Raw genomic sequence first — 14,855 nt, 5'->3', positions numbered from 1 at the left:
CCCGCCCCAGAAGAAAAGTCCATTTCCCAAAGTCCCAAGGCCTGAGCGGGATGGGGGAGGAGGGGGGCGCAGAAGTCTCACTTTTCAGGTGGGGAAAATGAGACTCAGAGAGGGGCGAGGTCTTGCAGATCATAATTCGAGTCGGAGGCGAAGCCAACACCGGAACCTAGGGCCCTACTTCCTGGTGGTCCCGGGACCCTAAATAGTGTGTGGAAGGGAGGATACAGAGAACTGTCACTCCCCGGCCGAGGTGGGAGGAGGAAGGGCTGGCCCGAGCCCGAGGATGGGGAGGGTTTCGATTGGCTGTCGGGAGGATGGGGAGGGTTCCGATTGGCTGTCGGGAGGACGGGGAGGATTTCGATTGGCTGTCGGAAAGATGAGGATTTCGATTGGCTGTCGGGAGGAAGTGCTCGGAGTAGAGGCTTAGTGAGGCGCAGGGGCAGGGGCTGGGCCAGACTGCTCCCGGCCAGAAACCCCCATCAAGGCCCCGTGGCTTCCCTCTCCTCCCTTCGCAGCAGGGATGAGGCAGGGTGACCCCCCCTCTCTTCACCGCCCGCCTCTCCTGGGTGTCGCGACCGCCAGACAGCAGCCCAGACAGATCTTCGGCAGCAGCGTCTGCAGCCCCCCGCCCAGGCTTGGAGGCCCTTTCCTCCGAGAGCAGGGGGAGGTGGGGCCTCATCCTTGATCTTTGCGGCGTCCTCCAGTTCTGGGGTCTGGAACTCCGCCTTCCCACACCTCGGTGGCTAGCTGCTCCCCACTCATCAGGTGGACAGGGCTCGTTCCCTCCTCTGTGCTCCACAGGCCCATGCGTCTCCATGATGACTCTTGTCACCGCATTTTTAAATTTTTTAAAAATATATTTTTTATTGATTTTAGAGAGGAAGGGAGAGGGATAGAAACATCAATGAGAGAATCATTGATCGGCTGCCTCCTGTACGCCCCCTACTGGGGATCGAGCCTGCAACTTAGGCACGTGCCCTTGGCAGAAATCGAACCTGGGACCCTTCAGTCCGCAGGCCGACACTCTACCCACTGAGGAAAACCGGCTAAGGCTTTCACCACATTTTAATTATCCAATTAACTTGATTTGGCCCACCTGACTCTGGGCTCCCTGAGGGTAGAGTCCGTGGTCACTGCTGTATCCCCAGTGCCTAGAAAGGGGCTTCGCACAAAGTAGCTTTGAAGCAACCAACTGGCTTTAAGATTCTGTGGCTGTTTGGACTTGGAATATAGCATCGGGGAGGTGGGGGTGAGGCACCTAGAGATATGGCCTGAACCGGGCATGTTCCTTCTAGAAGCAGCTGTCTCTTTGGGTTGTCTGAGCCCATCTGACTATGGGGACTGCCCTCCCACAGCTGGCAGGAGCAATCTCATTTTTCACTTAGCAATACTGTGTTCCAGAGGAGCGACCCTTTTTGGCCGAGAGCCCAATGTCTTCCCTGTCTCAGGACAGACCTTGGGCTCAGCTGAGAGCCAGCGTTTCCTTCCCCCGGTGTGCACTGAACGGAGGAAGGCGACTGAGAACCAGCCTCCAGGGCTTACAGGGGCTACGCCTGGGCATCAGCCCTGAGAAGGGGTGGGGATAATGCAGCGGCAGGGGTGAGGCCTGGTAGTCCAGTTCCTCCTGGCCTGTCCAAAGCCAGTGAGGTTTCCTGCCACTTCTGAGCTCATTAAAGGTCCAGGGTGCCTTGTCTTTCTCAGAGCTTGTGCAGACTCCTCTGTAACTTTAAACCGGGGCAGGAAGCGAGGGGCCCAGGCCTGGAAATTTAGACAGGGTGGGGGCATGCTTGGGACCTCCCATAGGTCATGCTGTACACCCAACTTTCTCATTCGATCCACAACCTCATTTGCAGCTGAGAAACGGATAGCTTTTTGTCTTCGGGCACACTTGCTAGAGGACACCCGAGTGCCGGGAGGCCCGTAGAGCAGTGGTTAGAACTGGGCTCTGAGGTCAGAGCTGCCACTTACTAGACCTGAGACTGGCAAGAAACAACACTTGTGGGCTTCAGTTCCCTCCCCTGCACTCTGGTGTGATAGAGGTGGTGATAATCGTGACTTCAGCCAGGACTTGGGGAAGCCTGGCCACTTACTTCTCCTCCATCCCCCAAAGCATCACACTTCGCTTCCATCTGATGCTGTCTTTGACCCCAAAGTCAAGTGGACAAAACAAATAAATAAGAACCAAAATGCCATAAACAAAACTGCAACATTTAATTATCCCCCCAAACCAAGACACTGACACTAGGCTGATTTCCCTTTACAATGTTATTTTCTACAGAAGCTGGGACAGAGATACAAACACAGCCCACTGAATCAGGGTGTGGTGGTGGCAACATTCTGTTAGAAAAGAGGGGAATTAAAAAAAAAAGACACCCCCCCCCCCATCTCCCTCAAGAGAAGAACGTGGACATTCTCCATCCTGGCAGATGATGCCATGTGGTCAGTTTGTGGGGTGACCAAAAATAATAACCTAAAAATATTGTAGATTTTTATTTTCTTTAAATCTCCTAGTAAAAACGTTAAACTGTCTTCCAAGATTCCAAACTGACATTGCATAGACCAATTCCTTTCCAAAAATATCTCTAATATATTCCTCTCTCTCGCTATAGAACTTTAAGTCTAGGAGCTGTGGGCGCCTAGTGGGAAGTCACTGAGCTTGAGGGGACCGGAGGGCTCCCACGTGGGGATGGGGCCAGGGCTCTAGGCCTCCAGCTCCAGCCAACATTAATTTGGTTATGGCCAAATTCACAGTCCAATGTCCCTGGCCCAGGGCCCCGGCATGGGAGGATGTGGCAGGCTCTGTCTCCTGGGGTGACTGTCAAGTTCAGACCTCATCTGGAATGAGGCTGGGGTTCCTAGTTTGGGGAGTCTCCCCACCAGCACCAAAGCCAGCTGTTTTATGTCCAAAAGCCCCAGAACTGAATCAGACACCAAATACACCTTCCCACTGGGCTGAGGTCCTGCAGACACAGGGGGGAAGGGCGGTACCCCACTTCTGGGGGTCACTACATGTGAAGACAGTGCAGCCAATCCCCTTTTAAAGTGCCAGGTGTCGACGGGACAGGAAGGGACCCACAGAGCTGACCAGAGCCTTCTCCAGCCAGAGCAAACGCTCCATCCTGCCTCGGCAGGCACCGTCTAACATTCATTTTCTGAAAGGGTTAGGTGATTAAAAAGAACAAAATCCTAGAAATGTTCTGGCCCAGTGCTGGGAGGTTCCAAGACCAAGACTCCAACTCTTGCCAGCTGGGGCAGAAGGACAAGGACCCTCCCAGCCTGGGGAGGACACCCTCACTCCCACCCCTACCAGAGGGAGCAGCAGTAACCCGGCCCTTCCAGATCACCAGCACTGCTGGGACCAGTCAGTGGGCGGGGCAGAGAACAGAACCACCTCCCCTCACCTGGAGGAGGAAAAATACCTAACTTCGAACCCAAAAAAAGGAAGGGCGAAAAGAGAAAAAAAGAAGTGTAGGGTAAACACCAGCCTGCTGGGTTTATACAAAAATGGGTGAAATTAAGAGCGGCAGGGGATCTGTCCGGGCCTGGCTGGCAGCCAGCACCACCTTCAAGCAAGTAACGAGGACAGGGAGGAAAGTGCTCAGAGCAGAGGCTCAGTGAGGGGCAGGGGCAGGGGCAGGGCCAGACTGCTCCCCACCAGAGACCCCCATAACGGACCCCTTGCCCAGAGAGGGGAAGCTTTCAGAGGAGGGCTCAGGCTTTGGGGGCCAGGAAGCCAGCTCCAGCTGGTCCAGTCCCAGCCCATCTGCCCCTCCAGCAGTGGCCTCAGCCTGGGCCAGCTGACCCTGAGGGGAGAGAGAAGGGGTGGTGCTCGCCCACCCCAGTCAAGCCACCCCCCCAAGGGCTGGGGAGGCACCTTCCTGGCTTTCTACACGAAACCAGCTGCTCAGGGCCCAGCCCGGGCAGAGGGGAACCATCTTCGAAGCTCAGACCTTTCTCAGCATGGCTCTCAGGCCTGAGCGGCAGCGAACTGGAGGGAGAGGTGGCGCCACGTTCCGGCCGGGCTGCTAGGGCTGGGCCGCTGGCTGCACAGCAGGCAGTGCCCAGGAACCTTGGGGATCAGAGGGAGGGCAGGCGAGGGCCGGTGGGGCTGTGCTGGACACAAGCATGTGCAAAGTGCAGGCTGCCCGGGCAGCAGGAACGTTTGTTGGGGGAGGGAGTCTCAAACTGGAGTGTGGGAGGGGTCTGAGGTCTTGGCTCCCAGGAGGAGGCCGCCAGCGGGTCCCCCAGGGCACAAGGAAGGGACAGCTGAAGCACTAAGCAGTCAGAGGGCCACAGTGGCAGGATTCTGGGGGTGAACTGGCCCCCAAGGGCAAGGGGGCAATGGAACAGGGTCCTGCCAGGGCATGGTTGAGCTGGTGCTCCTAGAGTGAGTGGGGACACAGGGCAAGAGGCCCCTCGGCCACAAGCAGCTCCGCGTGTGCAGGAGCTGCTGCCTGTCCTCATCGAGGGGCCAGGTGGGGCTCCAGCAGGGCATCCTGGCCATCTTGGCCTTGCCCACCGACTTCATGGGCCTGCCCTCTAGTGGTTCAGAGAAGAATATTCACAGTGGTGCCCAGGCCCTAGGCCAGGAAGGTCCCAGCATGGATGGGAGGACAATGGAATGATGCACTGGGGCAGGAGTGGGCTGGAGTAAATGGAGGAGGCACAGATGAGATGCAGAGTGGATGGTGATCCAAAGGGGAAGGACCCTCGTGGAATGACACGGATCTGGACACCCGCAAAGGCAGGGCCCTTCTCCAGCCTGGACACCGGCTCCTCAATGGCTTTCAATCACGACTGGCTCGTAGACCCCAGAGGAGACCCTGTGGGAAGAGACAGATCAGTTTATCCAGGAGGCCAGGGGGAGATGGCAGGTGCAATTTTGAGCCGTGGCAGCAGGGGTCAGCAGAGCAGCACCAGGGGGCAGGTCTGGGGCCCTGGGCAGCCCAGCCAAGTTCTCCTCCAGCTCTGGCACTGGATGTTAAATGGGCACTTTCCCACCCTGCCCGCAGGAACAGGGGGAAGAGCCTGCAGTACAACCCTGCACGTGGGACTCTCCTCCACCCACTCGTTCATTCAGTGAGTCAGGCGCACTATAAATAAATGGTTAAAAGGGCACTGGCCTTCTATAAACTAGAGTTCAAGGCAACGTTTGATCCTACCACCCCCCCATCTGTGACTATACCCAGCACCTCACTCAGTGCCTGGTGTTCAATAAACACCTGTCCAATACATCATCCCTGTTGAGGGGTTCCCAGACCCAGGAGGAAGGGAAAAGAGGGTCCAAAATAAAGACTATTAAGCTGCCGCCCTGTGCCCAGCTCTGTGCGAGGCACTTTCCAGGCTGCCTCTGACACGCTCAGTGCCAACCCTGGAGCACTGTCCCAGGTCCACACCATTCAAGAGATGGAGAAACTGAGGCTCAGAGAGAGGTGCTGGGCCCAGGCCACACTGTGGTGCAAGAGCAGGCATTCCAAGCCAGGTCAGCGCCACGCTCCCACGGCCACCCGAACCACCCACCCGAGCCTTCATCCCTACCTGTTGGCCAGCTGGATGCCACTCAGTGTGGTGGAGCCATCGCGGCTCACAAACAGCCGGAGGTTGCTGTCTGTGGGAACACAGGAGAGACGGAGGCTGAGCAGGGCGGGAGTCCCTGGAGCAGGCGGCACTGTGCCCCCAGCCCGCCCGGTGTGGGCCGCTCACCCTCAGTGTTGCTGCCGTCGGTGAAGTCCTGGCTCTGCATGATCTTCTCCACGATGTCATCCGCATCGATCCGCGTGTCATCCACCCAGGTCGGGTGGCTCTCCACCGAGTCCTTCTTCCGCCTGGAGCAGGGCGGGCAGAGCCACACAGTCAGGGGAGTAACGGGCACAGCGATGACAGCAGCGGCCACCTACATCGCTCAGGATGGTATTCATGTGACCGCATGCAGCCCTGCTGTGCAGGTGCCGCATTACCTGGTCTTACAGAGGAGGACGCAGCGGCTCTGAGGCCTAGCAGGGACCTAAGCTACGCGAAGTCATACACAGCACTGCTGACGGAGCACGCACGCGCCAGTGAGGTCAGGGCTAACTCATGAACATCAGCTGGTTGGGTCATCAGCATCCAACCCTGAGGTAGGGACCCTAGTGTCCCGTGTTACAGGCAAAGAAGCAAAGGTTCAAGGAGCCACCGGGAGGGGTCTGTTCTCCAAAATGCTGAGCAGTGAGACTCACCGGAACGAGCGGTCTGACAGATGTGCGGGCCGGGGAGGCCGGGGTGGCTTCTCGGGGGGCCGGTGCTCACGCTCGCCACCCTCAGGGCCCTCCACCGTCATGCTGAGGCCACCAGAGGCACTGCTGCTGGTGGACGTGTTGCGCCGGTGCGTCAGGTCGGAGAGGCTGGAGGAGCGCGAGTGCTCTGTGCTGTAGCCTGGGTGGGAGGGGCGTGCATTACAAGGGAGCCGGGCAATGTGGAAGGCCAGGGGCATGGGCCAGGCGGGCACCCACCAGAGATCTTGGACTGCTGGCTGGCGTAGCTGGAGTTGCGGGAGTGGCCAGAGTGGAACACCTCCTCGGGGCTGGACAGGTTCTGGTCTGTCTCCTCTGGAAGCCCTGGAAGGCAGGGAGCGGGCAGGGGTTACCGGTGGTGCCCGTCCCCTCACTGCGTCTGGCGGGGTGTGGGGTGGAGGGACACTATGTAAACTGACGTTAGTAGGAGCAGCAATTTGCTCCAAGCCACAGTTCACCATCTGAACCCAGGGTCATTCATTCTACAAATATCTGTCAGGGTCCGCCTCCATGCAGGGTGCTCTCCTGGCTGCTGTGAACAGGAGAACGGGTGTCTGTCACAGGCCACTGGGGAGGAAGAATATTTAACAAACATGACCCACAATTTCAGTGAGTGGTGCAGAGCAGTGTGGGGTCTGACCCCGCCTGAGATCAGGGAGGGCTTCTCTGAGGCAGTGGCCTTAATGTGAGGCCATCAGGAGGCGTGGGAGGAAGCACGGCAGATAAGGCATCAAAGGGCCTTCCGGAGGGAACTAAGGCAAAGGCCCTGAAGCTTGTGAGCTCCGGTCAATGCAGCTAAAATAAAGCAAACCAGGGTGAGGGGAACTGGCTGACAGCCCTGTCCCAAGTCACCCAGTGGCCCAACTTCGAAACTAACATCCCAGCACTCCCCTGCAGGAGGTGCAGGGGAGCTAGGGGGATCCAGCCAGAGCTGTGGGTACCACCCACCAGGCCTCCTGCGGTAAACACAGGAAGCAAGGGCTTGCCCAGCCCCTCCTTGGAGATGAGCACAGCCAGGCCACCAGCTGGACCCCAGGCCTGTGTCCCCACCCAAAGCCAAGCGGCTTTTTAAGCCCCCAACAGGTTCTCTGCAGAGGGGGTCAGGGGTAGAGAAAACCAGCCACAGAGGCATTTGGGGCTCATACCCCACGCTGCCTGGGAGAGGCATCTCTGCTACTCTGCACAAAAGCCTTATCTGTACTGGGGTGGCCTGCTCCCCAGATCTCTGCTCTGGGGACACATACCCAGAAGCTGGAGAAAGTAATAATGCTGGGAAGCCTGCATTCCCAAGTGCAAGCCCAGGCTGAGGCAGCAAGCACCCCAGCTCTCCACTCTGGGCTCACTGGCTGGGTCTCCAGGAAAAGTGGGAGTGGAGGGAGTTGACCGTTGAGATCAGGGGTCCCTCCCTGCTGCCAGCCCCCGAGGGCAGAAACCAGCAAACATCTGCTGAGCCACCCGGGCACTGTGCCTAATTGCTCTTGCGACACAAACTAGGGCCACCACGTGCCGCCTTGCCAGAGCCTCCTCTCCTGCTGGCACCCCCTCTCCTAATCACCAAGCCTCTCCTCTGGGAATGCAGGCTCGTCTGACATTTTATAACATTAGTAATAATAACTGAGTAGACATCCACAGAGTACATACTCTGTTCAGGCAAGGCCACACATTTGCTCAGTTCATCCCCCAAGCAACCCAAGATGTGGTTACCACTGCTGATCCCATTTTACAGGAGGACACTGAGGCCCAAGAGGCAACATGGCCAGTCAAGGTTACGCAGCAGGTGGGGGAGAACAAAAGCTCACAGCACACGTCCCTCTGCCAGGATCACTGTGCCCCACGCCCCGGATTCAGCTCAAATGCCATCACTTCAGGGAGACTTCCCTGGCCCCAGAGAGATGCCTTCCGTGTCTCTCTCACGGCTCTTTCTCTGTAGGTAGACATGCCCTTGACTTATTGTCTGATTGACGCCTATCTCTCCTGCTAGATGGGGAGGGCCACGGGGTCAGGGACACCACGTCAGTCTCTGTCCAGGGCACTGCACGGTGCTGGCACACGGGAGGGGCTTGCACAATGTCTGCCTAATGGAAGCATGGACACCTCGGAGGTAAAGGGAGGCGCAGGGTAAGGCGGCAGGTAGGGAACGGTACCTGAGCCGAGAATGGTGGGCCGGATCTTGGGGGCCCTGGACCCTGTCAGGGAGTTGGTGGTGCTGCTGCAACTGCTGCTGGTCCCGCCTCCCTTACACGTCAGCTGCAGGGAGGAATCCTGGCCTGGGATGGAGATGGACTTAGCAGTGGACGGCGGCCTTGGGAGGACAGAGAGGGGTATGACTGTGTGCCCCAGTCCTGGGGCCAGCTGAGCCCCCACCCCTCAGCCTGCACCCACACTCACGTCTTGAAGCAGGGGTCTCCAGAGCGCAGGAACATCCCGATGGTGACCTGTGAGACAAGGAGAAGTCAGCCATACCACGTCCACTCACTCAGCCCAGGCGCCTGGACTCCTGGGCCTCCCTGCTCCGGCTTCAGACAAGGCTGAGAGTCTGATCCCGTCTCTGCCCCCTGCTGGCCCCGGGGAAGCCATGCAGAGGCAGAACTGAGCCTGACATCTGCTTCATGGGACAGAGGAGAGGATGCTGCGAGATGAGGGTCACTTGGCTTAGCACCTGGCTGGGAGCGACTGAGCAGCAAAAGCCAGCTACCACTACTTCAAAGCTACAGCCAGACTGGGAGCCGTCACGGTAGGACCGCAGTCACTCTCCACCCTCAGTGCCCAGGGCTCCGAGTGGGCACGGGAAGGAAGGAGGCTGGAGAAGCTCGCCCAGTGAGAAGGTGGTTCATAGTCCAACATGGAGGGCAGGGGCTTAGTGAAAGTTTCTTGAGTGAAATAAAGCAAAAACCTGTTAGAAACTTAAGAATTTAACATCCACTTGGGCAAAGATTTTGGCAATGGCCCAAACGAGGCAATGTTTGGGTTCCCAAATCTGGACTGAGATGGAATGACAGGTGGGAAAGAGGCTCAGATCCCAGCCACCACCAACAAAAAGAAGACCACTGGGTTGAGGAGATTTTTTAAAAAATTTATGGATTATTTTTTTGGCCACGATAGCAGCCTACAAAGGAGGTGACGGTGCCAGGTTGTAGCGGAGGGAAGAGAACCAGGCTCGGAGGATGAGACTGCTCAAGACCCTGGAGACAGGCTGAGGCCTGGAAGCCAAGGCCCCCTGCCCCTCAGGTGCCCTTGATCTGGCCCGAGATGCATGGGCCCACTGGGGCGAGGCTGAAAGCTCCCAGCTCCCACCACTATTAGCCTGTACTTTCTCGGTGCCTCCGATTCCCTCTGCACAGGGTCTGGGAGACCCGAGAGCCTCTGCCCACCACTGCTGGCCCAGCTCTGCCCTGGCACATGCTCCCACTGGGTCGGCCGGCAGAGGTGCAGTTAGGGCAAGGCTGTTTCCTCAGCCAGGTGGAAGGGCGTGGAGACAAGGAAGAGAGGTGTGCAGGTGGCAGATGCCCAGATATCTCTGTCCCCAGAGGCCAAGGAGGCAGCTGCTCGGGGGCAGGGAGCTGCCCCACCACCGGAAACTTGCACGTGGGTCTCTGGAGCAGCCGCCCTCAGCCTGCCAGGTGGAGGGGCGGCAGGTCCTTCCGGTCACGATGCTTCACCTCAGGCTGCCTCATGTCATGTGGGGCAATGGGAGGGCCTGACTGTGGTGTCAGCCCCAGGTCTGCCGTGACCCCGGGCTAGTGATCTAACCTGTGCCTCAACTGCTTCCTGTGCAAAACGGGGACTAATAATACACCCCGAACCCCACAGGCTGTTGTCAGGCATCACAAGACAAGAGGTGGCAGCACTCAGCAAGGCTGGTCTCACCAAACCCTTAAAGAGACTGTTGGGGTCTAGCCCCCGACTATGGATGGGGAAACTGAGGCCGTGGCCGACCCAGGCCTTGGATGGTGGTTTCCTGACGCAGGACCCACATCCTCCCCGTCTCCCTCACTGCTGTCCAGGGGAAGAACCTGTATTTTTAACAACCCTCCAGGGAATCTGGTGAGGAGCAGGGCTGCCCGGTCCCAGGGTGAGAGGGGACAGAAGAGGCAGCGGGGCCAGTACCTTGAGGATAGAGTTGTCCTGGCGGGTGTTCTTCGTGTCATACCCCTCCAGCAGGCAGCAGCGCACGGTGGAGCCTGAGCCTGCAAACTCAGCCAGGTTCAAGTCGGCAAAGCCCAGCTGGGAGGGAGAGAGGAGAGGAGAGGAGACTGTGGGCGGCTGCAGGGAGTGTGGGTGCCGGGCTGGCAGCACGAGGGTTAACTTGGTGAAGGGGGGGCAGGCAAAGCCCCTGGGACACACCACAGCGCAGACTGCCTGTTGCATAACCGGCACAAGGACAGGGGCCGCCGGGCTGCTGGCTGGGGTTGGCGGCTCCAACGTGGCAGAGCCAGGAGCTCACATCCCCGAGCCACACAAAGCGCCCTTTGTGCCGTGTCCCAGAGTGCACCGGGGCAGCGCCTGAGATGAAAGGACATTGTTGTCTGTGACACAGACACATTGTTCCCTGGGAAACAAGGCTGCGCTGTGGGAGCTGCCAGGACAGTGGGCCGGGGGGAGGAAAATCCCGTGGGAACTTGGCGTTGGGGTGGTGGATGGGGGCACTCTGCAGGGTGTGCAGGAGCCCCTCCTGGAGGCTGGAGTGAGGGTCCTCAGATACAGAGAGAGGAGCAGGGATGGGGAAGGAAGTGGAGGAAGTACGAGAACAGGGTCTGTGAGTTCAGGCCTTTTAGATGGAAGCCAGTTCTGACAGACCTGGAGGGGCAACAGAGGCTCAGGTGAGGGGGTGCTGGGATTAGATCTTAGGGGACAACCAAACCAACGCAGGCGTTTACTGAGCACCTGCTGCGTGCAAGTCTCTCCTGCAGACTTTGGGGCACGGGTGCCAGAATCAAGGACTAAAATCAAATTCCAGCCCCGCCATCAACTCAGTGACCCCCATCTTACAGACCAGGAAGCCGGTTCAGAGAGGAAGTGACATGGGCAGGGCCCCAGGAGGCTTCACCAGCACAACCAGCCTGAACTAGGCCTGACCAGCCTCACATCTTGCCACCTCTCTGGGCCTCAGTTTCCTCCTCTGTGTCCAGGTGCTGAGCCAGTGTGGACGGTTGATGGGAGAACAGGAAAGGAAGGGCCTGGCAGGTCTGACGCGTGCTAGCGCATGACAAACATTTGCCGGATGGACGTAGGATGCTCCAGCTGTTTGCTGGTAGTTTCTTTCCTGGCTGGCCAGCTGTCCTCACCCACGTGAATCAACAGGAGGAGAAATTTCCACTCTGATGCCTTGCACAGGCTGGTTCTGGCCACCCTGCCCTCTGCCCCTGGAGAGGCACATGAGCGAGCAGCCAGGGCAGAGCGCACAGCCCAGAGCCCAGAGCTTCCTGAACTCTGGTTGGTGGGAAGGAACACGCCCTGTGCACAGGGTGAGGTGAGGCAAAGGCATTTCCCCTCCGACCTGACTGAGCCCCCTCCCTGCCCCCCCCCCGCCCCCCCGCAACATGCTACCTCCCTGGGGAGCCCCAGAGGGTGGGCTGTGAGTCCCCATAGAGAAGGGGCTTTAAGGGCAGAGCAAGCTTATTCAAGACCAGAGGTAACCCGCCTTCTCCTGTCTTTCCCAGTGGAAAAGGTGGTAATGTGGGGGCTGAGCTCTCTGTGGGCGCAGTGAGAACCTAGCAACTACACACATGCAACACGGAGACTGGCTGAGTCACCCGTCCCCCAGCCACACAAAGGGGCACCGCTGCTCTTAAAGCAAAAGGGAATTTGTGATGACATGAAAACATGCCCGTGACGTACTGAGAGAAAAGCAGCAGGCTGCAGAATCCACTTAGTGCAGTTAAAACAGGTCCCTTTTGTGTAGTTAAAAGCCACACTGCCTGCACATACACAGGACTCATGTAAGGTGCTCATTTTACAGTTCTCTAAACTATATCGAACATTTTACTCACTGCTCTGTGTGTATGATATATTTCATAATATTTTTTTCTTAAAAGGCCTGGAACAGTCCTAAGGAATCCCAGTGCTGGGATGGGGGAGGGGCCTGGAGAGGAAGGGGACATGAACTGCCCTTTGCACTCTATGGACGTCGCAAACATGCTGTGTGTCTGTGAAGTGCAAAGATGGTCAATAGAGGATATTTCCAAAAAACAATACATCTCCTGTAGGGCTGAGTGTCTCCTGTTTGGGGCAGAAATGGGGCTGGAGGTTCTTCTGGGAGCTTCTTTCAGGCCTGTCCCCCCATCCCATCCCACCAGCCCATCACACAGCTCCACTCACCTTGGAATAAGTCTTCCCACCTTTCAGCTCCTGCACAGGGAGACAGACATAAGCAGCAGGGTGAGTAGGAAATCCAAGGGACCTCATATGTCTCCCCAGTTCCCCCATCCCCCCAAAAGTGACCGCCAGTGGAGGAGGATAAGAAAAGCAGCAGAGTGACCCATTATCTCTGAGGGGAACAAGCCAGGGGACGGGCCTACAGCCACCAGAGCAGTGGCCCACACCCCCAGCCCGGCCCAAATCCCAGCCTCACCTTGCGTACCGACACCCGGAAGATGCAGGGGTCCAGCAGGCCAGTGGCCGGGTTGGCGCTCATCTTACACACGAAGGTGAACCGCTTCCGCCACCGCACGCAGTTCTCCTGCACCTCCTCCCTGCGGGCCAGACAGGCAGGTGAGCACAGATGCAGGTCAACGCCCAGCGAACCAGGAGGGACCGGACTCACCTCTAGGGAGCCAATGACGGGAGGGGAAGAGGAAGGAAGGGGAGCTCTCGCTTTTCACTTTGTATCACAAAGTGACTGCAGTTTCATAACAAGAATGTGCTGGTGTAAGTGTTGTAAAAACAAAAATATGCCATAAAAAATGAAAAACACAAGGCGGGTGAGGTCAGGCTGGGGGCAGCTGCCCCCTCCCTCTGCTCCCAGCGCTGTGCCCCCACCCCCGTGTTCTGCGGCCTTGGGTGACTCCTTCCACTGCCATTACCTCCCACTGGCCATGTCAAGTGACCCTCCCAGCAGTGTTCCCAGGCTGACTACCGGTCCATTTTACAGGTGAAGAGACTGAGGCTAGGTAAACTGCCCGGTACCACCCAGCCAGGAAGCAGCAGGCCCTAAGCCCGGCCCACCTGGCTCCAGAGTCCCCTTCTTCACCACTAGTAACAACAGTAGCAGCTAATGCTCACACAGCACGTGCCATGTGCTTTACAAACCAGGGCCGGCCAGCCAGCCATGGTCACGCCAACCCTTCCCACAGGGCAGCACTAATCCAATCCCACAGTCAAAGGAACCAGAACTCTGGGGCGGAGACCCTAGCCCCAGGCCCACAGATGGCGGAGCAGACCAGGGTCTTGAACCCAAGCAGCCTGGCTCAGGTGCCACACATTAAACCCTCACCACCCCAGGTCTAAGACACTTGGGGCCCTCAGCTCTCCTGACACTAACTTGGGGTCTGTCCTTGCAGCCCCCGAGTTCTTCCTGGGCCTGGGGGGCATGACCAAGCCCCAAATTCAGAATCCACTTAAGAGGGAAGCGCTCTGTGCCCTGGGAGTGAGTGCGAGTTGGGGGAAGCAGCTCATCTGAGCCTCTCCCAGCTGCTGCGGGGGCCCTGGCAGGAGCTGGGGGCGGCGGCACATGTCAAGAGATGAGCTCTGCACCCCTGTGCAGCATCCCCTCGTCCCCCACAGCCTGTCTGGCAGAACCTGTGTGCAGGAAGGGAGGGGCCGGCAGGAGAGACGTTATCTCCAGGCTCATCCCACCTCACAGGAGTGGCCCAGCGAGGAAGTGACCGCGCCACACCCCAGACCTGAGGAGTGCGGGTTACTTGCCAGGCTGGGGCCCGAGGGTGGAGGGTGGGTGGTGGGCACAGGATGCGCATCTCCTGAACACTGCAACCTTGGAAGGCAGGCTCTATGCCACCCCCTTCTGCAGCTGAGGGCACTGAGGCAACAACAGACCGCCCAGATCACATCCCCAGTGACTGACAAAGCAGGATTCAAACCCAGGACAGTCCGACTGCAGAGCCATGAGCCACACCTGGGTTCATAGGCCACAGAGCCCGGAAAGCCTGGCAGGACTGGGCCCTGCAGTGGACTTACAGACCAACATTTGACAGCGATGACTCACTGTCACCCGGAGAGGGGGAGGGGAGTTAGGGAAGGTGACTGGCTGCAGGGAGGTGACATTCAAGCTAGACCCAACTGCAGAATGAGGAGTAGCCAGGGGGAGACAGTTCCAGGCGGAGGGAAGAGACTGCTGAGAAGCAGACGTGCTCTAGGTCTCCTTGGCTGATGCGAGCCTCAGAGCAGAGCCTCTGTGAGGAGCTCCCCGCTGGCTCCACAAGGCATTGAGGATGGGACCAAGGCTTGTCCCCATCCTGCCAGGTCTGTGACAAGGGGCAACAGGACTCAGGGCAAGCCGTCTTGGGAGCACAGCCCTCACTCTCTGTGCATCTCGGGCTGGGGCTCGACCTCTCCACCCTCACTAGTAAAACAGGTGCACCAGCCACTCACTCATGGGCACCTGGGAGCATTCAGTGATGCGAGCCCTGC

The 14,855-nt window shown here is 58.3% G+C and overlaps 1 protein-coding gene across 1 annotated transcript in view; it reads right to left on the bottom strand.

The window, feature by feature from the left end:
- Window positions 1–2,187: 2,187 nt before the first annotated feature.
- FAM102A (family with sequence similarity 102 member A) overlaps window positions 2,188–14,855 on the bottom strand; it is a 35,664-nt gene continuing 22,996 nt past the window's right edge. The window contains exons 2-11 of the mRNA XM_006768523.1: window positions 12,841–12,961; window positions 12,588–12,617; window positions 10,377–10,493; window positions 8,658–8,704; window positions 8,414–8,571; window positions 6,489–6,593; window positions 6,216–6,411; window positions 5,704–5,825; window positions 5,539–5,608; window positions 2,188–4,823 (exon numbers count right to left, since the gene is read on the bottom strand). Coding sequence (XP_006768586.1) covers window positions 4,778–4,823; window positions 5,539–5,608; window positions 5,704–5,825; window positions 6,216–6,411; window positions 6,489–6,593; window positions 8,414–8,571; window positions 8,658–8,704; window positions 10,377–10,493; window positions 12,588–12,617; window positions 12,841–12,961 — 1,012 coding nt within the window. The 3' untranslated portion in view covers window positions 2,188–4,777. The remainder of the gene's footprint in view (window positions 4,824–5,538; window positions 5,609–5,703; window positions 5,826–6,215; window positions 6,412–6,488; window positions 6,594–8,413; window positions 8,572–8,657; window positions 8,705–10,376; window positions 10,494–12,587; window positions 12,618–12,840; window positions 12,962–14,855) is intronic.

The sequence above is a fragment of the Myotis davidii genome, unplaced genomic scaffold, assembly GCF_000327345.1.
Source record: "Myotis davidii unplaced genomic scaffold, ASM32734v1 scaffold142, whole genome shotgun sequence".
Taxonomy (NCBI): domain Eukaryota; kingdom Metazoa; phylum Chordata; class Mammalia; order Chiroptera; family Vespertilionidae; genus Myotis; species Myotis davidii.
This window is presented reverse-complemented; position numbering and strand designations above follow the sequence as displayed.